This window comes from Cherax quadricarinatus, chromosome 77 (genome assembly GCF_038502225.1).
Source record: "Cherax quadricarinatus isolate ZL_2023a chromosome 77, ASM3850222v1, whole genome shotgun sequence".
NCBI lineage: Eukaryota > Metazoa > Arthropoda > Malacostraca > Decapoda > Parastacidae > Cherax > Cherax quadricarinatus.
In genome coordinates this window covers 7118133-7143932 of record NC_091368.1, presented here as the reverse complement: position 1 = coordinate 7143932, position 25800 = coordinate 7118133, and the positions used below count along the sequence as shown (strand labels likewise).

The 25800-nt window shown below is 37.5% G+C and overlaps 1 protein-coding gene and 1 long non-coding RNA gene across 4 annotated transcripts in view; one reads left to right on the top strand and one right to left on the bottom strand.

Annotated features, from left to right (window-relative positions):
* Window positions 1-2493: 2493 nt before the first annotated feature.
* The window catches only part of LOC128702033 (uncharacterized), a 663411-nt gene continuing 640104 nt past the window's right edge, over window positions 2494-25800 (bottom strand). The window contains exons 27-34 of one of the 3 annotated variants that reach the window (XM_070101460.1): window positions 20870-21066; window positions 20086-20247; window positions 18072-18295; window positions 17352-17697; window positions 12304-12407; window positions 9625-9765; window positions 5913-6188; window positions 2494-4460 (exon numbers count right to left, since the gene is read on the bottom strand). In XM_070101460.1, coding sequence (XP_069957561.1) covers window positions 4305-4460; window positions 5913-6188; window positions 9625-9765; window positions 12304-12407; window positions 17352-17697; window positions 18072-18295; window positions 20086-20247; window positions 20870-21066 — 1606 coding nt within the window. In that variant the 3' untranslated portion in view covers window positions 2494-4304. The remainder of the gene's footprint in view (window positions 4461-5912; window positions 6189-9624; window positions 9766-12303; window positions 12408-17351; window positions 17698-18071; window positions 18296-20085; window positions 20248-20869; window positions 21067-25800) is intronic. The other 2 variants (XM_070101461.1, XM_070101462.1) reach the window with 2 other exon arrangements.
* LOC138854989 (uncharacterized) overlaps window positions 22898-25800 on the top strand; it is a 29269-nt gene continuing 26366 nt past the window's right edge. The window contains exon 1 of the long non-coding RNA XR_011394162.1: window positions 22898-23024. This is a non-coding gene — a long non-coding RNA (uncharacterized lncRNA). The remainder of the gene's footprint in view (window positions 23025-25800) is intronic.

Sequence of the window (25800 nt, the reverse complement as noted above, 5' to 3'; positions counted from 1 at the left end):
CTGCCACAAAGGCAAAACAATATTCATTTTGCTGCTCTTGTGTTTGTTAGCTATGAGAATTAAGTTTGTGTAGATTATTAAGACAAGTGTGAGAATGCACACTGATTTTACTCAAAAAAATTGACTTTGTTTCAGCTTCGTACATTTATAATGAGTGTTAAGTTGGATGTTCTGATCACCCAGTTTGTCACCAGAAAGGGAGTCGTCCACTGCTTAACCTAACATGACTCAAAAATGAGGTAAGTTATATATGTATTACTGTACTTAAAATAACCAAGAATTTTTGTGGCAGGGTGGACCTATTTTTTCAGATGTTTTGAACGTGACCCTATGTGTAAAATATATGCTGTATCATATTTTTACAGCACAAATTAATGAAACACTGCTGTTTTCAGTAATACATCTTATAACACTATGCAATACATTACAGAATACTGTTCTTTCTAGGGAAGGAAGGGAATCTTTGATTCTAGTGTAGGGCTCTTGATTCAAGACAGTGCTTAATGATCCTTATAGGTTTAGCCCTTTTCATGAACATATAGCAATCTTATACCAAAGCATTAAAATTACTTTCCTCTTCCCTTGCATCAAATCCCTTCTGGTTTAGCATTTCCCAACAAATATATAATAGTAATTGGTGTCAGTGTTGAATGATGATGAAAGTATTTTCTTTTTGGGGATTTTCTTTTTTTTTGGGTCACCCTGCCTCGGTGGGAGACGGCCGACTTGTTGAAAAAAAAAAAATTGGTGTCAGCATTATAATTTTTTTTTTTTAACACTGGCTGTCTCTATTGAGGTAGGACGACCTGACAAAGAAAACACTTACTGTCACTGTCTTGCCAGAAGTGCACTAACATTATTGTTCGCATGACCCTCTAAACTGAACATTCCCACACCTCCATCAGAGTGTAGGCACTGTACTTCCCACCTCCAAGACTCAACTGCAACTAACCAGTTTTCCCTGAACTCCTTTATAAATAGTAATTTGAACACAAGCCCTAAGCTTTATAAACTAGGTATCTGTCTCTTAATAAATTTTGGGGAAGTACAGTAGTATAAGATTGTGGTCATTACCTGCCTCATATCAGATTTTCCTCTGTGCTAACCAAGAAGTTCAGGTCATGTGTAATCAAGTGTATACATGTGCTGTATATTTTTTCCACAATGTACTACTGAACATTCTTCTTATGTAAATATTATGCTTTTTAGGCAGAGCCTGTTATCCTGGCTTTAAAAACATTAATTACTTTGCCAAATAAGCAGAGTGTAAATTAATTGGTGTCATTATTGCAAAAATCAGTTTGTAGGTCACAAATTGAATGTTTTATTGAAGTTATATAATACAGCAGAATGTCATATATTGCATGGGTTACATTCCTGAAAACCTGGTTTTTAACATGAAATAGCAATATGTAGACTGAAAAATATGGGTGTACTATGGTTATGTTCTTGACACCTTCAAAAAAAAAAAAGACTTTTTTTTTTATTTTATTATTCATCAAAAATAATAGTTTTTCATTGTAGTTGGTACTTGCTGATCTGGATATGAGTGGAGAGGATTGATGTGGCTCTGTACAATACCTGTACAAACAAATAGCAAGCAGTATTGCCACTGCCCGCCATCAACATTGGTAAAAAATAAGCCATATTTCCATGGCAAACTGTACCAAACATATAGGAATGTACCACACCTCTACCAAACAAACATATACTAAGCAACAAATGCATTTGAGAAAGTAATAACCAAGAAAAATGCAGTAATGCTGTAATAAAATGGTGTGGAGGTGGTTGCTTATTAAAGATTATGACTCCTTGAGCTGCTAAGAGCTTGGCTTCCAGTGGTGTGGAGGATTATATTGATCAATATGCCATAAGCTGTGCTGGCTATATAAACCCAAAACACACAAGTTTTTCATGACTGTTCTGCAGTAATGGACCTGTGCTCCAGTTCCCTGAATTAAGCCTGAATGCCTCCCATCCCTTCCCCCCTCCCCAGTGCTGTATAATCCCTACTGGTTTAGTGCTCCCCATGATGATAATGTTCTGCAGTAAAGGTCATATCTTTAGTATACAACTTTCATGTTAAAAACTTTTTCACTATCAATTCCCATTTTATTTAATAACTTTATGGTGCAATTTGACTGATAACTTTTGGGTACAATGTTTTGAGTTTGAACCCTGTATGAGTTATATATGAGATTCTACTGTACGAACAAAATTTAGAGATTAACCTGAATTTTGTTAATTTTAGCAAAGTGAGATAAGCTTGCTAAGTTAGCTTCAGTGAAAAATTAAAAGAAACTTTGTATCCTCATTAACTCTCAAAAAATATTTTGATGCATTACAGAAATGTTATGAAAATATCTTAAGGAAATTCAGCTTATCTGACAGACTCTACCTTAAAATATAAATGTGCTAGAGATGTTTGTGCATTTTCAGTATTATGACCAGCATGTATGTATGCATACATGCATGTATATATGTATGTATGTACTTGCTTACATATTTGTGGTTGCAGGAGTTGAGTCATAGCTCCTGGCCCTGCCTCTTCTCTGGTCACTACCAGATCCTCTCTCCCCCTTCTCCACGGGGGGCAGGAGATAGGTGGAGGCAGAGGCAGCAGCTGTATGTATGTAAAAAGCATAATCTTGTTTCAAGAGAATCGCCAAAATAGAGTAATATAAAGTAATATTAAGAACAGCGTTTTGACTCAGGCATTAATAATAATAATGCAAGTCTGTTTGAGCACTGGGAACACTGAATGTTTGAGAGATATTGGTCAACTGTATTTAGGAAACTGACACTCAAACAAGATAGATATTCATTATGTCCGTAATTTTGTATCATAAATTAAAGTGAACGATCTCACAGCTCTGTTACCGGGGTACTTGTGTTTCAATGCTTTAAACTAGCTTCCTTAGCATACTCTTCTTTGAGATGTAATTACCATTCTCAAGTTGTATTGGAATTAATGCCTATAGCTCTGATATCTTCTAAAATATTTGTATGTAGGTGAGTGTTATGATTTGTCTTCAGCCTGAGAAAATTAAGTAACTTTAGTATTCATTTGACCAAACACTATGCTATGTAATAGTTGCCATCATGAAGCCTGAAAATGAATCAAGAACAGTTTTACTGTAGATCCACATTCCAAAGCTAGTGTTAGTCTTCAATTGCTTGGTGGATATTATTCAAAATCTTTTAAATCTAAAAAAGTTGCCAAAATTTAAGTGTTTACCCAAAAATTAATAAAAATTTCTTTAACTGCATTTCTTTTATAGACAGGAATGCCTTTTAGAATTATCAGTGTGGGCATTAACTAGTTTTTACAAAAATATCTTTTTCACCATTTTCAGACATCTTAATTTTTTATTACAAATGTCATAAAAATAACTAATAATACAATCTGTAAAATATTAATACTTGCAGAATCATGTATGTGATCCTACTCACAACCTTCCTTCCTTTCATTTAGTGGCAAAAGTTCAATTTGTGTTTGTTATTGCATCCACAAAAAGCACTAAACTCTCATGGATTACTTAGTGCATCATTTGCTTTTAAAGAGTACTTCTATGGCTGCCAAGTTTCACTACTGCAACATGAGTTATTTATTATTTAATGCTTTCATGTGCAAATTGGCTATGTGATGTAAAATGGTGGCATAAATCATCTTCTGTACTCTATGTACATAGCCTATGCCACAATCTTTATGCATGGATGTTACTCCAGCAAATCACTAAAACATGACACTTTCATTGTAGGTCATTTTTTGTAGATGGTAATAAACACTAATGTAATGATTTTGAATACTCTAAAAAGCATTCTAAATGTTTATAATCTAAATATTTCACACATTATCATCCTGCATATTCTAACGTATCAAAACGCTCTCCAAAAATGGGAACATTGTTGGCAGAATCTCTTTTGCAATCGTTAATTAAAGATGATTCATGAGTGCCATGAGAAAAAGACAGGAGGAATATGCAAGAATTACACACACAGCTTGGGTTAAAGCTTGAAGCTTTGTTGCCCAAGCCTAGTGTGATTCTTGCATATTTCTACTGTTATTGTCCCATGGCACTGATGAAGCAGCCTCGGGGATTGCAAAAAACTTCTGCCATTTCCATTTCTGAAGGGTATCTTGAAATTTAGTTTCCACTTGTGAACTTTTGTCACGTTCTAATATATTTCATGCATATTACAACTGCAAGTAACTCGCTCTGCAAAAGAACATGATGAAACTATTCCTCACTAATGAACAAAACTTTTAGTTGGTTATGCATCACAGCTTTATTAATTGCCATTTAGTGACGACCATTACGATATTCATTTTCAACAGTTGTGACAGTCGGTCGGCGTGGTGGTGGTGGCTGGAACTGGTCTGAGAGTTTGGAAGTGGTGCTGCGTCGGTCCATGGAAGTGTCACTGAAGGCTAGGCTCTGCATTGATCCTCGGGGACCCTGCAAGAATTACACCAACATTAATCTTGGTTTGCTTGTGCTTTGTGTTCATTCACCATTGTTGAAAACTGTGATGTATGGTGGTTATTTGTGATATTTATTTTAATAAGGGTCATATATTGCCTGGGAATGGGAGATGATCAAGAAAGAGCAATGCCAGGCAATTTGTGATAGCATGTTGTGGAGGGTCATTACCCCAAGGGAGGGTTGTTGCCAGTAAGGGGCTCTTGATCGAAGGAAATTTACCATAGCTCCTCTTCCTTGGAGCCTGATTGCCTCCCCATTTCCAGATATTGTATGAAACCTAGGGGTAAGACATCCTTACCCTATGAATGCAATGGAAAACACATTAAGGTAAATGCAGGAAAAACCAGCAAATCATTTTGTTGGCCTTTCCTGCATTTGTTTTAGTATGTTTCCCCACCATTGTGAATTCATAAATACAAAAAATAGAAGATTTACTCTATTTCCTAAATACGTATTCACTTAACACTTCCCCAAATCTCTCTCTCTCTCTCTCTCTCTCATCTCGATTCATGTCAACTGCTGGGTCTAACATACATTCATGAATGCACTGATGTATGTATTAGTTATATAATTATTACAATATTGTATAACAGTAAATCTTCTATTTTTAGGTGTGAATGAAAATAGAATTCATCTGTAATGCCTGAAAATGTAACTTAATAAACAGAGGAAATGCTAGTTTAGTGCCAGGAATGCCTGAATTGTTTATTCTGGACCCTATTTTGAAATTGGAACATTTTGAAATTTTTTATCACTTTATTGGGTTGTTTTTAATGCTCAGTTAATAAAATGGAGGCGATACTAGTGAAATAGCTAAGAATTTGGTCGACTGTAATTGGCCTAAAATAAGAGTAAGTGGGCAAAATCGCTGATGCAGTAAAATTCAAGAGTGTAATTTTGTAAATTTTCCATCAAATTTCATACTTTTTGTTTTACCTTCAGAAAACTATTCTCTACCATTTCATAAGTAAAAATAAAAAATTTTTTTTAATTCTTGGACAAGGCACAGAATTATGGAATGGACCCTCAAAGGGTTAAATCCATTTGCTCCTCTCCGTTGAAATTCTCACACGTGTAGTTTTAAATATATTTCTTTCTTTTCTAAGTAAAATTAATATTTTTTACATAAGGTGCAGAAGCAGATTTTTCTCATACGAGGATTATTATTATAAAAAAGAAGCGCTAAACCACAAGGGCTATACAGCGCTGCTCTTATACGAGGAAAAAAATATTGTAGTTGCAATGTATACTATGTTGATGATTCATCAAATCCTACTGAGGGTCCATTTAATTCTCATTTTTAGACTTTAAATATAGAATATTAATTTCTTTTTATAATTGATTTCAGTTCATATTACTCTGAACATAACATCCACAATAACATTACAGTCCATAACTTTATACTAATACTAACAAGACTTGTACCTTAGGGTATTGTCCGGTTTTGTGTCTGCGGTAGAGAACGACAGCAACCACCAGCCCACAGACTAACATGGCAGAAATAACAGTAAAGATGACAGTAGCAGCAAGGTAGGGAGGTTCCAAAGCCACAGCCTCACTCACAACCTCCCTGGCTCCAGAACGCACCTCCAGGGGCGTCTCCCATCGAGGTTCTGACACTTGATGATGGAACCACGATGCACGGAGGTCAGCAGGGAGACGCTCCTCATCTACTTGCAGAGCTAGTTCACCCTTTTTCACCTGGTTAAGAAAAATATTCAATAACAAACACAACACAATGCTGAGCAGAATTAAGACCAAGATAATTACAGAAACATGGGGAAGATGACAAACATATGTGGGCAATTTACTTGAAGGCAGATACTGACAAATGCATGTTGTTTTGATACAGTTACAACTCTTCCAGTGAAAAACAGTTTACCAGTTAGACTGGAATCCACTGGTACAGTGGAACTCCCACATATTGGAATGGTGGACAACATGAATCTTCAATGACTTGCCAGCAGACAATACACTGCCTCAAAGGGGTTGGAGGAAAGTTGGGCTTCTTAGGCCTTACGCTCATCTTGAGCAACAGGAACAATGTTAAGATAGGCATAAGAATTAACAACTGGGCATATACACTGCAATGGCACTAAACTTATGACACTTGAGTTTGACTCCGATTCAGTATTGTATGACCCTGGAGGTTTAGCGCTTAGTTTTGATTAAAATGATGATAATAACTACTGATTATTTCTGACTCTGTCATCAATGAAGGCTCTTGACTCTCATAATGACTAACATGCTCAATGAAGAAGCCAGATATAATACTCAAAAATCCTGGGAAAAGGAATTCACGTACGTATAACTGTTATTCCATCACACACTAGATTACGCTTTTATGATAAGGTTGATAAGTTAGCCAAAAGAAAGTACCCTGAAGGAAAACGTACAATATAATTTGGTGTCTGTATATAGCATTAGGAATAATGTTAGGAGAAAAGTAAATAATGAAACAAGATTTTAGAAATGTAGTTAAAAGCCTGAGTAGATCTATCACTCACTATAACAGATGAGTACATTTATGGAGCAACTTGCAATGTGAACAGACAATGTAGTAGCCAGGCTTAGACTTGGTTACAAGTACTTTTGCCAGTTTGGCTGGCAAATGCAAAGTATGTGACCAGCCCACTGGTCACTATCTTGAACACTATGCTTAACTGTCCACTTGTTGAGAAATAGAGATAGGCAGTATAATAGCCTATATGATATGTCAATACATCTTGTTAATGAAAATAAGATACCAGACATACTAAGCAAATTTCCTAAATCTGATTACAACAGATGAGAAAATTGTAGATATAAATCCAGATGTACTCTTATTAACCCTTTTGGAGGCCTAGTTCCTAGACCTTTAGTGTATTCATATGTTCTTGCCCTACCATTTGCAGGCTGGATATGGGAGGTGCATAAAGTAGCCCCTTCATTGGCAACATCTAAAATCTCTAAAAGGACACCATTGTTTTTGTTAGGGATACCTCGAGGGTGTTTCAGGGGTTAATGCTCCCATGGCCTGGTCCATGACCAGGCCTCAATGTATGAATAATCTAGAGGGGTTGGGGTGTTATGATTCAAAATCTATGTCGGTGCAACCATCTTAGGCTGTTCAAGGGAATTTATTTCTCAATAATATGAGTGTTCTACACTTCATTGTAAACACTCATATATATTTTTTTTTTTTTAACAAGTCGGCCGTCTCCCACCGAGGCAGGGTGACCCAAAGAGAAAGAAAATCCCCAAAAAGAAAATACTTTCATCATTCAAAAACTTTCACCTCACTCACACATAATCACTGTTTTTGCAGAGGTGCCCAGAATACAACAGTTTAGAAGTAGTATATACGTATAAAAATACACAATATATAATTAATTATATATTATATTAATTATATAATTAATGTTTTAACTGTGGGAAGATATGCAATTTTAGTTACCACGCGTGAGGAAATTTTGAGAGAGAGAAAAAAAACAAAAAAAAATTTGAGCATATTTTTCTAAATAGAACTATGAAAAGAAAAAAATCAAAGCAAATGAAAACTAATAATTTTATGGCGTGTTGAAGTCGGTGAAAAATGATTACTACTTGGCAGCAACAGCAGTGTAAATGTGCATGGCGGTACTTGCTGTATATTTTACAATTTGACTTCAAACTATGATTTCAATTATTTTAATGTCTAACACTAGTTTTGTGTACAAAGAAAAATTATTTTTTCCAATGGTCTCAAGGGACACAGAAGATACAGGCACAAAAAAAAAAAAAAATGCCATGTAGATTTGATTTAGGATAACCCAGGAGAGTCGAACAATGGGACTTACTGACCCATCAGTTATTGGACAATTTTGGCTAACTTTCACTGTTAGTATCAAATTTTAATAAATTCTGAACAAGTATGGCAGCTACTGCCAGTTCCACACTCTGTTTCCTGATGTAGCTGTCAACTTTCAACAATCTGCATGTGTGTGTGTGTTTTGCTAAAGCAGTGTTGTCAATGATGCTCTGTGTGGATCTACCTGAGACAACAATTTTTTCTCATAGGTGTAAGGAGGTAGTGGGTGGCCCAAACAGTTGAGCCATGGCCTAAAGTTCGAGTGTATGGCATATCTAAATACATAAAAATTAAATACAGCCTCTCCTCACTTAGCGATGTACTTATTTACCGACAACTCGGACTTATGATGGGTTCTCTTAACAAGTATGCATACCTAAATAATGTATATTTGAGCTGATTTCCTCTATTTTGTTTATTACAATATACAGTACACTACTATATAAACATTTAAAAATATACTGAAGATGTTATAAATGGTGCAAAGATGACATTAAAACAATACAAAGATGGTTGATACAAACCCACCACCATTATTGTATGCTCCTTGCTTAGCGATGAATTCATTTACCAATGTGGTCTTAGGAACGGAAATCTGTCGTTAAGTGAGGAGAGGCTGTATACTGTATATATGTCTTTCTCCATGGGGAAATGGAAAAGGATCCTTTCTCCATAAGCCATGTGTGTCATAAGAGGTGGGATACAGCCAGTGTGTTGAAAGAAAGAAGAAACGAGGAAGAATGCTGCAGACCTATTGGCCCAAACTAGGCAGGTCCTTCTCAAACCCAAGCCCACTAACAAAAATATCTGCAACCTATTTTTCAGTGTTACCCAATTAATAAGTTTTGATAATCCTATAAACTATTAACCCTATTCATATCTTAATTCAATAAATCAATTAGTACAAAGATGAATCACTGATGTTTTAATGCATTTTATTCATAAAAAAAGTTAATTTAATACAAACTGTGAAGACTACTATATTAATTTAAAACACTGATGTATAGTGTTGTACGATTATGTTAATCAAGATATTCATGAAGTAAATACTGAAGTTTTCAAGTGAAAACCTTGTATATAAGTACAGTGGACCCCCGGTTAACGATATTTTTTCACTCCAGAAGTATGTTCAGGTGCCAGTACTGACCGAATTTGTTCCCATAAGAAATATTGTGAAGTAGATTAGTCCATTTCAGACCCCATGACATACACGTACAAATGCACTTACATAAATACACTTACATAATTGGTCACATTCGGAGGTAATCGTTATGCGGGGGTCCACTGTATTTTACTTTGCTATATTACCTTTTCTTCCAGCTGGTATGCTACATCGATCTTGTTATTGCCAAGAAGTGTGAACTTGACCTGTGTGAGGTCAGGAAGGTCGACGACACCCACTTCATTTTCTAAAGTCTCAGCAGTCATTTGTTTTAAAAGGGTATTCACCTGGAAAATACACAAATATCAGCTTCCTGATACATTAGCCTATCTTTTTTTTTCCTTAATGGCCACCTTCTACCAAGACAGGATGACCCAATAAAATGGAACACACATTCACTATCATTTATTCAATTAGTGTATTGCTGATAGTGTGCTGACATCACAATCAGTTCATCCTCTGACTGCAACATCCCCACCCCTTCCCCAGAGTGAAGGCACTGCCCTTCCCACCTCCAAAATAAATCTAGCTAACCATTCTTCCCTACCCCCCCCCCCCCAAGTCCCTTAAATGTTACCTTCCTTACACTCCAACAGCACATTTATTAACCCCTAGGCTGTCTGTCATGTACATGTCCACAGGGTCTATGGCTGTGATGTATTAGCATGTCACTGTTACAGCGCCTTTAAATTTCTAGGAGTGGCAAATTTTGGTTTACACAGGAGAGAATGGATCTGTACAGTGGGTGTCCTGCCCCCACATAGTGCATTCTAGGAACAGCTAACTTCTGACCCTGTGTTTGAGTTAACATATTAGCTTTTGTTAGTTGTTTCTAGGTGTCAATAGATAGGCTAGTAGACATACTAATGAAAGGGACACGTTTTGGGTTGATTTAAGACTGGACATGGCCTGGAAGAGTTGTCAAACTGGCAAGAAATGGTTGATTTTGTGTATTTTTCCAAGGGGAGAAGGTGGTTCCCTGTCTGTTTTAGTCTTTTTTTTTTTTACTAGGGTAACTTCAATTACTGTGACTGACTAAATCATGACCAAGAATTCTTGGTCAAGGTTTATTAGCCTAGAAATAGGGAAAAATGTTGATTTTTAAAAAGATGAATTCAAAGTGGGCAAAATCGCTGTAGTGAAAAATTCTCTGCTGTCTTTAACTTCATGTCTCTTATTCCATATGTACCGCATCAATTTTTCTATTTTTGGTGCCATTACATTCAGAAAACATTCTATACTATTTTAGAAGATACTTTTTTAATTCTAATACAGAAAGGGCATTTAATTTGGGGGCTTCCAATAGTTTATGGGTTAAAAAATTACTTGTTTCCAATGACTTGATTTTTCTTTTTTATTAACACATCGGCCATCTCCCACCAAGGCAGGGTGACCCGAAAAAGAAGAAACACTTTCATCATCATTCACTGTCTTGCCAGAGGCATGCCTATCCTACAGTTTAAAAAAAACTGCAACATATCAACACCCCTCCTTCAGAGTGCAGGCACTGTACTTCCCACTTCCAGAACTCGAGTCTGGCCTGCCGTTTCCCTGAATCCCTTTATAAATGTTACCCTGCTCACACTCCAACTCCTTTCTGTCTATTATAAGAATTTAATATAAATCTTTTATGGCATTTTACTACTTATAAATTCATGAAAAATTTTCTTAAAATTTTTCAATATAATTTCATTTGTTATTAGTACTCAAGAAGGAATGTTTCACAAAACCCAAGAAAAATATGAAATATTATTCAAAACACTGAGTGAAATTTTACCAATGGAACTGATTGACCATCTTAAACTATTTCTCCAAGGTTGGACGGACTCATTTCATAATTACCTTGCCACTACTGCTGCCTACAGTACATTCTCTTCTGTATTTGACTGATAAGGCCTACCGTGTAGGCAATATATTTCCACAATAAAGATACCCAACTGTTGCACATGTGTCTTAATCATTAACTTTTTGGTTTTATACCATTTTCAACATATTAATAAACCTGGCAATATCATTCCATTATCATTTACATTCAATATAATTTCCCTGTGCATAGTTTCCAGTCATTGTTTCAGTAGCCACAGCTACCTGAGAGGAGTCCTTAAACACGAGCTAGTGTGGCAGCCAATGTTAATTCAAGCATTTTAAGTCTCTTAACCCTGATTAAACAAAATCACAACTATTATTCATTCACTCAACATATTTTCCATTCATCACTATATCACAAGTTGCTGCATACCTCAACTGTTTTTTCCATTTATTAAGTACATACTGTACAAAGTCCTATTTACATCATCTCTCTCTCCTGCAATGGCAGAAATCAATTAAACTAATATTAATGACAATAACATTAGATAAGGTATTCTCACCATAATTAATTTTCTTACAAAAGCTACATATAAATGTCTAACAAACCTTCACTAAATTAATATAATCACTTGGAAGTGCTAAACATGTGAGGGCCACACAGTGCATGGGAAATGGGAAGCAATCAACTGTGATCTAGTGAGGAGAGGGAAATGCCAATTTTTTGGGTCAAAAGCCCTTCACCAGCATCAAGACACCTTAAAGGGCAACCTTTATTAAAATTAAATATATTGTATACTATCACTGAATAAAGCTTATATATTTATTATACAAGTCCTTTACTAAATACTTTCTGATCTATCACTGTCTGCCAAAACTCAGTATTGTGTATGATTTAAAATTAGTGTTGCCCTGTTCCAATCCAGTTCAGACAATGGTAAAGAAATTAATAATGGTGAATCTTCATTAGTGATTCTGTTTATGAGCTGCAAATTCTGATTCTCATTATCTTAACATACCTGATCACGTATTTCTTTGCCTTTAGCTTTGCCAAGATGCTTTACGCCAGCTTCACGTCCACGGAAGCCCAATGTTACCACCACCGATTCTACTGCCACTGGATCTGTTAATGCAGTGCATGTATATTACCACAACAATGATAATGTAAAGTAAAAGGACACAAGTGCAACTAATTTGGCATTTTATTGTGGCAACGTTTTGCTCTCCAGGAGATTTATCAAGCTGTTACAAACAATACATGGACACAGAGGGTATATATAGGCTCAGAGTGAGGTGTAATAGTAGTGGTAGTAGTAGTAACATAAGTTGTAATAGTAGTAGTAATACAATACAGTAGAACAGTCAATTTGCAAATGAGCAAAAGGTTTTAAAAGCTATTACTTGGGTAACATAAAAATAGGTTAGACAAATATTTCTGTTGGTTCATTCTCTGTTGTGTTCTTGTGTTGCAGAGACTATTTACTGTTTTGAGGAGGATTTTTGCTATTATTTCAGAGATGATGAAACTGCCTTTATTTTGCTTGATTGTGTTAGAAACAGCAATTAATGATGATTCAAGGCATTTACATCTGCAGAAATTTGGCTATCTAATTACTAGTCGGGCATTGTTGAATCTCATGAGGTGATTGGTGGAATTCCAGTGTTGTACACAGGCGTTGTTCAAGTTATCATTCGTACATGCGTTAATGTGTTCATTGAGGCGTTTTTTAAGGTTCCTAGCTGTTTCACCTGCATATATCTTGTCACAGCCTCCACAAGGTATAGTGTAAACTCCTGCATTGACTGGTTCATGGTGGTTCGATTTTGTCCTGTCAGACCCCTTATGGAAGTGCTGGATGCGTCTGGCCAGGACAAAATCGAACCACCATGAACCAATCAATGCAGGAGTTTACACTATTCCTTGTGGAGGCTGTGACAAATATATATGTAGGTGAAACAGCTAGGAACCTCGAAACATGCCTCACTGAACACATTAACGCATGTAGGAAAGATAACTTGAACAACGCCTGTGTACAATACCGGAAGTATTAGCAAAAATCATCCTCAAAATAGTAAACCCTGCCATCACATAGTCTCTGCTACACAAGAACACAACAGAGAAGGAACACTGAAACAGACCTTCTCAGATCCAACCACCAACAGAAATATTTGTCTAACCTATTTTTATGTTACCCAAGTAATAGCTTTCATAACCTTTTACTCATGTGCAAGTTGACTGTTCTACCGTATTGTATTACTACTACTATTAAAACTTATGTTACTACTACTACTACTACTACTACTAGTATTACACCTCACTCTGAGCCTATATATACCCTCTGTGTCCATGTATTATTTGTAACGGCTTGATAAAGCTCCTGGAGAGCGAAACGTTGCCACAATAAAATGCCACATTAGTTGCACTTCTGTCCTTTTACTTTACATACTGTCGATAATTCTACCAACATTATTACAACATGTATGAGAGGTGAGAGTGGTGAATGATGATGAAAGTATTTTCTTTTTGGGGATTTTCTTTTTTTTGGGTCACACTGCCTCGGTGGGAGACAACTGAAGTATTGAAAAAAAAAAATGGATTTAGGTCATTTATGACAGCATTATATATCTAATGTGTGTCAAATTCTTCTTCAAAGACAGAATGATGGGATTTGTCATAATAATAGCTAATAAAAATTTAAAGAGAGAACAAGGGCTTAAGAAATCGTAATGACACGATTGCAAACAAACCGTACCCCCGGCCGGGATTGAACCCGCAACGGGCTGGAGTTTTGAGACTCTATGACCGCGGGTTCAATCCCGGCCGGGGGTATGGTTAGAGAACAAGGGGCTTGTAACCCCTTCTCCTGTATATATTACTAAATGAAAAAAAAAGAAATTTCTGTTTTCCTTTTTCCACTCACCCTGCCTCAGTGAAAGACAGCTGGTGTGATAATTTTTTTTTTTAAACATTATGAAATATTTAATCTTATCTGAAGTATGCTAACCCTTAAACTGTCCAAATGTAGATCTATGTTTGTACTGCTAGCGCTCCAAATGCAGATCTACATTTTATTTTCCTGCCTCCAAATTTGGCATAGAATGGGTCTTAATACTCGGTCTGTGCAGTATTAAAAAAAATCTGGGACCACTTAATACCTTGTGGAAGCACCAGTTCAATTGAATGCCAGCTAGAGCAAACAGCATGACAAACACCAGGGATTCACTGATGTCATATCGTATTAACACTTTCCTTTTAAGAAGAAAGTGATGGAAGTGGCCACAAGTGGTTGAGGAAATATCAAAAACCTCGATAATAGCCCAAGTGTAACACTTGTGCAACATCCTTTCATTTTTGATACCACTGGTAGTGTCATCCTGCTAGAATGTCCTATAATCTATTCCCTATGTAAAGAGAAATGAATCTGGAACATGTATAACACATATTTGCCTGGGTTGGCTGGCTGGCTTTGGCTGTCTCTCTGTCTGTATCTGTCTCTGTCTCTATCTCTCTCTCTCTCTCACGTATACACATAAGTACAGTTATTATACATAGTGTAAATTACCTAGGATAACCCAAAAATTTCAGGCAAAGTGCTATACAGTGCTCGTAGATATAAGACATAATAAGCATGACTGGCAAGTAATATGAATTTTACTTCATCAGGAATCAGATGGGGCAACTGTATTGTGTGTAATACCTGTTGGTTTACAAGCCACTCTCTGAGACTGAGAGACAAGCAGACGGAAAGACACATATACACAGGCAGACAGAAAGACACACACACACAGGCAGACAGAAAGATACACACAGGCAGAGAGAAAGACACACAGGCAGACAGAAAGACACACAGGCAGACAGATAGACACACAGGCAGAAAGAAACAGATAAGCAGAGCTAGACAGACAGATAGATAGACAGTGAAAACAAATAAAGCCAGGGTTCCCTGCAGCAGTGGATGATCAAGTGTCACTCGCTCCATTCCTGCACTGTCAGCAGTTTAGTGACACTCATCATAACACCATGCTTCAAGGAGTTTCATATATACTCCAGCATGTCTAAAACATTGCAGAGACCTATAAATACTTTGTACAGTGGACCCCCGGTTAACAATATTTTTTCACTTCAGAAGTATGTTCAGGTGCCAGTACTGACAGAATTTGTTCCCATAAGGAATATTGTGAAGTAAATTAGTCCATTTCAGACCCCCAAACATACACGTACAAACGCACTTACATAAATACACTTACATAATTGGTCGCATTCGGAGGTGATCGTTATGCGGGGGTCCACTGTATATATATTTCTAGACAATAGTAAATGACCAAGGCAGGTGAAAATGTTCACCTGTCAGTGTGATTGTGACTATTTGAGTACTATTTGAGTACCTAATATTAGTGTCAGAACAAAGATTGGCTATGAAATCACAAGAATTATTATAAATTGTAATTATCAGAACATAATTTTTTTTTTTTTTCAACAAGTCGGCCGTCTCCCATCGAGGCAGGGTGACCCAAAAAAGAAAGAAAATCCCCAAAAAGAAAATACTTTCATCATCATTCAACACTTTCACCACACTCGCACATTATCACTGTTTTTGCAGAGGTGCTCAGAATACAACAGTTTAGAAGCATACACATATAAAGATACACAACATATCCCTCCAAACTGCAAATATCCCAAACCCCTCCTTTAAAGTGCAGGCAGTGTACTTCCCATTTCCAGGACTCAAGTCCGACTATATGAAAATAACCGGTTTCCCTGAATCCCTTCACTAAATATTACCCTGCTCACACTCCAACAGATCGTCAGGTCCCAAGTACCATTCGTCTCCATTCACTCCTATCTAACACGCTCACACCGCTTGCTGGAAGTCCAAGCCCCTTGCCCACAAAACCTCCTTTACCCCCTCTCTCCAACCCTTTCGAGGACGACCCCTACCCCGCCTTCCTTCCCCTATAGATTTATATGCTTTCCATGTCATTTTACTTTGATCCATTCTCTCTAAATGACCAAACCACCTCAACAACCCCTCTTCTGCCCTCTGACTAATACTTTTATTAACTCCACACCTTTGCCTAATTTCCACACTCCTAATTTTCTGCATAATATTTACATCACACATTGCCCTTAAACAGGACATCTCCACTGCCTCCAACCGTCTCCTCGCTGCTGCATTTACCACCCAAGCTTCACACCCATATAAGAGTGTTGGTACTGCTATACTTTCATACATTCCCTTCTTTGCCTCCATAGATAACGTTTTTTGACTCCACATATACCTCAACGCACCACTCACCTTTTTTCCCTCATCAATTCTATGATTAACCTCATCCTTCATAAATCCATCCGCCGACACGTCAACTCCCAAGTATCTGAAAACATTCACTTCTTCCATACTCCTCCTCCCCAATTTGATATCCAATTTTTCTTTATTTAAATCATTTGACACCCTCATCACCTTACTCTTTTCTATGTTCACTTTCAACTTTCTACCTTTACACACACTCCCAAACTCATCCACTAACCTTTGCAATTTTTCTTTAGAATCTCCCATAAGCACAGTATCATCAGCAAAAAGTAACTGTGTCAATTTCCATTTTGAATTTGATTCCCCCAAATTTAATCCCACCCCTCTCCCGAACACCCTAGCATTTACTTCCTTTACAACCCCATCTATAAATATATTAAACAACCATGGTGACATTACACATCCCTGTCTAAGACCTACTTTTACATAAAAATTATTTAAATTAAAATAAAAATGAGGAAAAAAGGTATATCATCAACACTTCTGCAAGTGGCAGGACTTGATGTTGCCGTCAGGTGAGCATCCAGTGCCAACTTCGTGGGCTTATATCTCGGTCCTAAATTTTTTTTGTCTTATTACACACAGAAAATGGCCCTCTTTAATTAAAAAAAAAAAAAAAGATTTTTTCTTCAAAATATTCAGAGCGCTGAGCGAGTGAACATAGATCTACATTTGGACAGTTTAAGGGTTAATACATTACAAGTTCTCCATATTTGTCAGCAAAGGATAACTAAGCATCAGTTTAACTAATAACATACCACAATCCCTCTCGCCACGGGTAAAATAGACAGTAGGTTGAGTCTTGTGCCCTGTCTCATCCACACACCAGCACTTTGGGTCATCTGTGAAGCCCTGCTCATCACTGGATGGTGTGTAACACTGTGTGGGGATGAATCGACCCTCTTCATCACACTGCGCTACATATTTCATTGAGTTATTTTCCTGAAGGTGTCGCTGGAGAAGTTGGCAGCGTGTCAGAGTTGGTTCTCCCTCCAGATAAATAGTCACAGGGCCACTGTTCTTGCTGAGTTCATCTGAGTCTTCCTCAGTGCTGTTAATGTTGTCTTCTTCATTTTTGTCATTGTCGTTGCTACTGGACTCCTGCTGTACAGCAAAGATGCAGGTTTAAAACACCCTGCTAAGCAAAGTTTGCCAAAAAATCATAAATTCAATCATGATTTTAATTTTATATTTTTTCTTCAAGAAATGGCTTAAGCAAATAATTAAAAGACAGACTGATATCAAGGTGCAGAATAATAAATGAACTTTGCTGTTGTGGAAATTAATATTACTATCACTATAATCACATTAGTTGAGCTTAATCCCATGTTATATTCTTAATATGTATTACCAAAATGAAGGATTTTGCAGATTCCACTGGCTACCTGTCCTCCCTGAGGCAATTAGAAATTGTTGCTAACAGGTAAACACAAAAAATAGTCATATAAAATATATTAACCAGTTTTGAAAAGATATACCTCCTCAAAAGTGAAAGCCAAGCGTGTTTTTGGAGGTTCTGTTGGAGAAAGACACTGAAGAGGATTTCCCTGGTCATCAACAAAGTTTGCAGTGCAAGTACAAGGGTCTGTTACACATATGGCCTCTGGGTGACCATGACATGTCTGACTAAAACATGCCTTAGCCCGGGAACATGGCATAGGTTCCATGCTGGCTGCTGACCAGTATGGACACAACACTAAATCTGAGGAGGCAACACAGTGTTCAATGAAGTAAAAATGTTTGAACTTGTTTAATAAACAGAAGAATGCAAAAAAATTATACAGTGGACCCTCGGTTATTGGCCGTTCCTGATATCGGCCAATTCGGATTTCGGCCGCTTTTTTGGCTGAAATTCTATCCCGGTTTTCGGCCGTCATTTCAGAGACTGGCCGTATTGGATGCATAATAATAATCACTCTTGGGCACATTAAATGTCTTATTTTAGGTTAATATAGACATTTTCATTAATCCATCTATGATATTTCTTCAAAATTACATAAGAAACACATTACATAATATATAAAAACATGCAATGTTTATGTGCAATGTATGTTTAATAATAATCACTCTTGGGCACTTTAAATGTCTTATTTTAGGCTAATACAGACATTTTCAATAATCCATCTATGATATTTTCTTCAAAATTATATAAGAAACACATTACATAGCATAAAGCATATAAACATGCAATACTTATATGCTATCGAGTGGCGAGTACTGGCGAATCAAGGAGGAAGGAGGGTGGAGGGGAAACATTACGTTTTCTTTGATTCAGCATTAGAGAAAACTGTGAATCTGGTGTCTGGTCCAGTCACCGCCCTTCATAAGTGTTTGTTTACAATTCTCGGCAGGAATTATTCATTACTTCTCCCTTTGTTTATGATGTCATCTAAAGGTAGTTATTGGAAACGATTAAACTCAGTGAACATGGTATGCTGACGCAAAAATATGGCTGTGTAGTGTTATAATATGGCTATGTAGTGTAGCCCAGGTGGTCTACATACGTGTACCTACATCTACCGGCTACCCACACTGAATTCCTACAAATAAATACTACTCACCTCTCACCCACATTAAGACTACAAATATTTTAAGGTAAGTAATGAATGTACTGTGGCAGTTAAAGACAAAGAAGAGAAGTAACCCTAGATAGGGCTTTGATACCTGAAGTCCTTATGGAGGGGGATTCCCAACTCCCTCTCCCTTCCTCGCCTTCAATATGCCAACAAGAGTCTTCAATAAAGGTATGTAATGTTCATTTATTATTAAAATTTGTGCTTTATATTTATTTCTCATTGTTTTGTGTATGTAAAACTAAAGTTATTCTTTATAAAATGTATTTTTTGTTGATACTTTTGGGTGTCTGAAACGGATTAATTGGATTTACATTGTTTCTTATGGGAAATATTATTTTGGTTTTTGGCCTTTTCGGATTTAGGCAGACCTTCTGGAATGGATTGCGGCCAATAACCGAGGGTCCACTGTATTCATAAAAGTTTGGTCTATAACTATTATACAGGAAAATACATCTCTAAAAATGTATAAAAGCTTAGTAATAGCTAATAGAAGAATACTCCAGTTTTTATCATAGATAAAACATTGCTAGCTACAATTTACTGCTATCAAGGGAAAAGGAAGAATTTTTTAGGAAGAGATGGAAAAATATTATGAAGAAAAAGGATTCAAGATACAGACACACCTACATTATCTCCTCACACAGAATTCCCACAAAATATCTTTCATAATTATTGATAGGCCAACAGACCAATGCCCTCAAATTATGTACTAACATTATTAAAACAGTGAAAGAAACCTAAAAGTAAAAAAAAATCCCACCATAATAAAATAAAAACATGTATGAAGACAAAAACTTTCTAAACATGTTGACCTCTGCAACACATTGTCCTTGGATAACCAAACAAATCACAAAACTAGGGCTAATTATTTTTGAGTAAAAATAATTTTTACTGGTGATGAGGCAGCATTACTCACTGGGGCAGCGGGCTTCACATCTACTCTTGCTCTTGAAGTTGTTACCATTACCACCACAACCACTGTAGAGGAAAGGTTCACACTTCCTGGTCTCAGTGTTGTAGTACCAACGAGCTTCACCTCCAGAGCACACACCTGCCTGAACTGGCTGACTGCAGATATCTAGAAGAGTAACAACACAGTCACTATCCTGAAAATATGCATCTGAATTTTTGACTAAAGACTCTCATGTTTTATAATTTCAGCTGATACTTTATTCTAATGAGGACAGTAACCTCTTCTGTACAAATTACTAAATGTAAAAAGAAAAATTTTGATTAATTTTTTTTTTAGGTTACTCTGCCTCAGTGGGAGACAGTTGGTGTGTTAAAAACAGTTTAATACTAAAAAAGTTCCAGGAGAAGTTAATTATCCTACTCAGCTTTTCTTACTGACCCTGTTTGCTTTATCTTAAAAATATGTACAAATGCTCCTCACTTTACAAAAGTCCGACTTACATTTTGACTTTACGACTGGACAATAGCACCATCGTAAAGTCAAAATATCACCATCATACAGTACTGTACATTTATTTATAAGATTAACTTATATTCATTTATTTACTTTTCAATACTTGTATGTATTTAGTAGTTACAGTAATTGTTTATTTACTTATTCAGTAACAGTACTTAATCATCTACTTATTTATTTATCATATATTCACATCTGAATTATTATGGATTTATTGGAACATAACCCAATTGTAAGTCAAGAAATACCTATATAAAACTTGACCACTCTTCACCTGGATTTTGACATTCCTCCTGACACTCTTCCATAGTATTGAAATTATTGTCATTGCCAAGACACCCGCCAAAGATGAACTCCTGGCACTGGTCAGCTGTGGCATTGTAGAAATAGCGCTTGAAGGAGGCACGACACATGCCCCTCGCTAAGGGCTGGGAGCAGCGACCTTCACAGTGAACTTTTTCCCCACTTGCACTAGAATGGAAAGTTATTATGACAAACTAAGTAATCTCAGCTGAATGGCATACTAGTAGCTAATAGTACTGTAGCTTGAAATAGAGTTCAGTGTGGCAGAAATATTAAATTTTTGGTAACTTTCCTGAGGAAGGGCAGGGCTTTCCCTAGCCCCCATGATATGTTTCAAGGGTTTTTACTAGGTCTGCTTTAATCACTGGGATGGCCTAAACCATGACAAATCATTCTGGGTTATATTATCAAAGAAACAGATAACATAAAAATACTGCAGGTTTTGAACTAGTATTGGCATGCCTCTGACAAGACAGTGGAGTGAGTGATGATGAAAATGCTTTTTCTTTCTTTTGGGTCACCCTGCCTTTGTGGAAAACAGCCAATGTGGTAAAAAAAATAAGATTCACAGTAATTAGGTTCCATTATATGCAGAGTAAATGCTTATTAACAGGTCTTTATAAACTACATTTTAAAACATTTACCTAATAAAAATGAAAAATTATAATGCATATCAAAGAAGGCTTTAGTTTGAGTATAACCCTTTCACTGTTGGTGCCGTATAGATACGTCTCAGGCCAGTCTTGGTAACGCATTAATACAGGTCTCCCTCAACATTCACGTTTTCAGCTTTCGCGGGCTTCACACATTCGCAAATTCCCAGCCGCCAAATCATATTCAAGTTTCCCGCCACCTGCGAGTCCCTACTACCCTCCCACCGACCCCCGCAACTGGCAGCCAGCCCTCCCACCACTCAGTGTGGTGAGTGTTTTGTTTGTTCATTATTTGCTATTAAACTACAGTATAAATAATGTAAACCCATTCATGACTGTATATTGGAATGGCTATTTGGACAGGTACTAGACGGTGACATCATGTGTTTACTCTTGAACACAGCAAAGAATCAAACATTTCTGCTACTGCTAATAATAACAATAATAATAACAATAATAATAATAATAATAATAATAATAATAATAATAATAATAATAATAATAATAAATACGATATAATTGAAGAAGGAAGTTGTACAAAAATACGAGGGAGTGGTTGACACATCGTCAGTGTGGCTTTGTTTATGCTGGAGTGAGCATTAGTCTCCCTGCTCTTCCAAACATTTCACCATAATTCGTTGTGTTTGGTGCTTGTAGATTGAGTGGGACTGGAGTGGTAGAGGCAGTGGTTGAGGCAGCGATTGAGGCAGCTGTTAAGGCAGCGATTGAGGCAGTGGTTGAGGCAGCTGTTGAGGCAGCTGTTGAGGCAGCTGTTGAGGCAGCGATTGAGGCAGTGATTGAGGCAGTGGATGAGGCAGCTGTTGAGGCTGCTGTTGAGGCAGCGATTGAGGCAGTGGTTGAGGCAGCTGTTGAGGCAGCGATTGAGGCAGTGGGTGAGGCAGCTGTTGAGGCAGCGACTGAGGCAGTGGTTGAGGCAGCTGTTGAGGCAGCGATTGAGGCAGTGGGTGAGGCAGCTGTTGAGGCAGTGACTGAGGCAGTGGGTGAGGCAGCTGTTGAGGAAGCGACTGAGGCAGTGGTTGAGGCAGCTGTTGAGGAAGCGATTGAGGCAGTGGGTGAGGCAGCTGTTGAGGAAGCGATTGAGGCAGTGGGTGAGGCAGCTGTTGAGGAAGCGATTGAGGCAGTGGGTGAGGCAGCTGTTGAGGAAGCGATTGAGGCAGTGGGTGAGGCAGCTGTTGAGGAAGCGATTGAGGCAGTGGTTGAGGCAGCGGTTGAGGCAGTGGTATTTAATAACATACATGTTATTAATAATAATAATACATGTTATTAATAATATGTACTATTATTATTTATAACATATATGTTATTAAATACCACTGCCTCAACCGCTGAATTATTGTGAAATGTTTGGAAGAGCAGGGAGACTAATGCTCACTCCAGCATAAACAAAGCCACACTGACGATGTGTCAACCACTCCCTTGTATTTTTGTACAATTTCCTTCTTCAATTATATCGTATTATTATTATTATTATTATTATTATTATTATTATTATTATTATTATTATTATTATTATTATTACTATTGTTATTATTAGCAGTAGCAGAAATGTTTGATTCTTTGCTGTGTTCAAGAGTAAACACATGATGTCACCGTCCAATACCTGTCCGAATAGCCATTCCAATATGCAGTCATGAATGGATTTACATTATTTATATTGTAGTTTAATAGCAAATAATGAACAAACAAAACACTCACCACACTGACTGGTGGGAGGGCTGGCTGCCAGTTGCGGGGGTCGGAGGGAGGGTAGTAGGAACTCGCAGTGGTTGAGGAAGTGGTGGAGGCATTGGTGGAGGCAGTGGTGGAGTCTGTGGTATTTAATAACATACATGTTATTAAAGCATAGCATGTATATATTTATTACAATTTACGACGTTTTCATGTATATTTATGATTGTTCATGGTTCAACAAGTTAAGGAAGCAGTATTGTATTGTATTTCCCTACAATATATTGGGGCACCAAACATTCACGGTTTTTCAACATTTGCGAGGCTCTTGATCCCCTAACCCTCGCGAATGTTGAGGGAGACCTGTACACCAAAATTCTAGCGGCTTCAAATCTAGCGGGAGAAAGCTGGTAGGCCTACATGTGAGAGAATGGGTCTGCATAGTCAGAGTGCACAATATAAAAAAAATCAGGGAGCCAGTGGTGCATTGTGGGAATGCCATTTCAGTAGTCCTTGTTCAGGATGTCTAGCGGTAAGTGATAGCTCTAACATAGATGGAAGTGTCAGTGAAGATGAATTTCATGGTTTTGAGATGTTTGTGACCAAAAGAAATGCCCAGGAAACCAGAAGGAAGGAAGGAAGAAATGAGAGGAAGGAAGAGAGGAAGTACGACCCAGACGACTATCAACCTAGGATAACCCAAAAAAGTCAGACAATGTGCCTTATTTCCTGTGGGTGGTGGAGAAAACACCATGCTTGTTGGGGAAGATGGTGTGGGTAATGCATCACTGTGGCACCAGCCACACTGCTCTCAGCACATCCATAACAAAGGAGGCCACCCACACACACCAACCTTCCAGAAGCTGTAGCAGTTCTAGGAATGTGTCCAGTGACTATATGTGTATATATATTACAGAACAATAGTAATAAACAACTTTTTTTTATTGTTGGTTTGTGTAAGCACATTTTGTAAACATTATAATGATAACAATGTTTGTGCGAATATTGTTACATACGAGTGGATATACATACATTATACATTATATTGGTTTCAGAGGCCACAAAAGTTACTTGAAAAAATAAAATATTAAAAAATAAAAGAAAAAGTAGAATAAAGGTGGGAGACGAACGACTTGTTGAAAAAAAAAAAAAAAGTAAAAATAATATTACCGAGTGAGTGGCAGTCACCGATGTTGCCATAAGTGGTTCACTTTCTGTTAACTTCATGCCTCTATATCTCGGTAAGTAGTGATCATTTTTTTATTTTTTTTTTATTATCACACTGGCCGATTCCCACCAAGGCAGGGTGGCCCGAAAAAGAAAAACTTTCACCATCATTCACTCCATCACTGTCTTGCCAGAAGGGTGCTTTACACTACAGTTTTTAAACTGCAACATTAACACCCCTCCTTCAGAGTGCAGGCACTGTACTTCCCATCTCCAGGACTCAAGTCCGGCCTGCCAGTTTCCCTGAACCCCTTCATAAATGTTACTTTGCTCGCACTCCAACAGCACGTCAAGTATTAAAAACCATTTGTCTCCATTCACTCCTATTAAACACGCTCACGCATGCCTGCTGGAAGTCCAAGCCCCTCGCACACAAAACCTCCTTTACCCCCTCCCTCCAACCTTTCCTAGGCCGACCCCTACCCCGCCTTCCTTCCATTACAGACTGATACACTCTTGAAGTCACTCTGTTTCGCTCCATTCTCTCTACATGTCCGAACCACCTCAACAACCCTTCCTCAGCCCTCTGGACAACAGTTTTGGTAATCCCGCAACTCCTCCTAACTTCCAAACTACGAATTCTTTACATTATATTCACACCACACATTGCCCTCAGACATGACATCTCCACTGCCTCCAGCCTTCTCTTCACTGCAACATTCATCACCCATGCTTCACACCCATATAAGAGCGTTGGTAAAACTATACTCTCATACATTCCCCTCTTTGCCTCCAAGGACAAAGTTCTTTGTCTCCACAGACTCCTAAGTGCACCACTCACCCTTTTCCCCTCATCAATTCTATGATTCACCTCATCTTTCATAGACCCATCCGCTGACACGTCCACTCCCAAATATCTGAATGCATTCACCTCCTCCATACTCTCTCCCTCCAATCTGATATTCAATCTTTCATCACCTAATCTTTTTATCCTCATAACCTTACTCTTTCCTGTATTCACTTTTTTATTCTTTTGCACACCCTACCAAATTCATCCACCAATCTCTGCAACTTCTCTTCAGAATCTCCCAAGAGCACAGTGTCATCAGCAAAGAGCAACTGTGACAACTCCCACTTTATGTGTGATTCTTTATCTTTTAACTCCACGCCTCTTGCCAAGACCCTCGCATTTACTTCTCTTACAACCCCATCTATAAATATATTAAGCAACCACGGTGACATCACACATCCTTGTCTAAGGCCTACTTTTACTGGGAAATAATTTCCCTCTTTCCTACATACTCTAACTTGAGCCTCACTATCCTCGTAAAAACTCTTCACTGCTTTCAGTAACCTACCTCCTACACCATACACCTGCAACATCTGCCACATT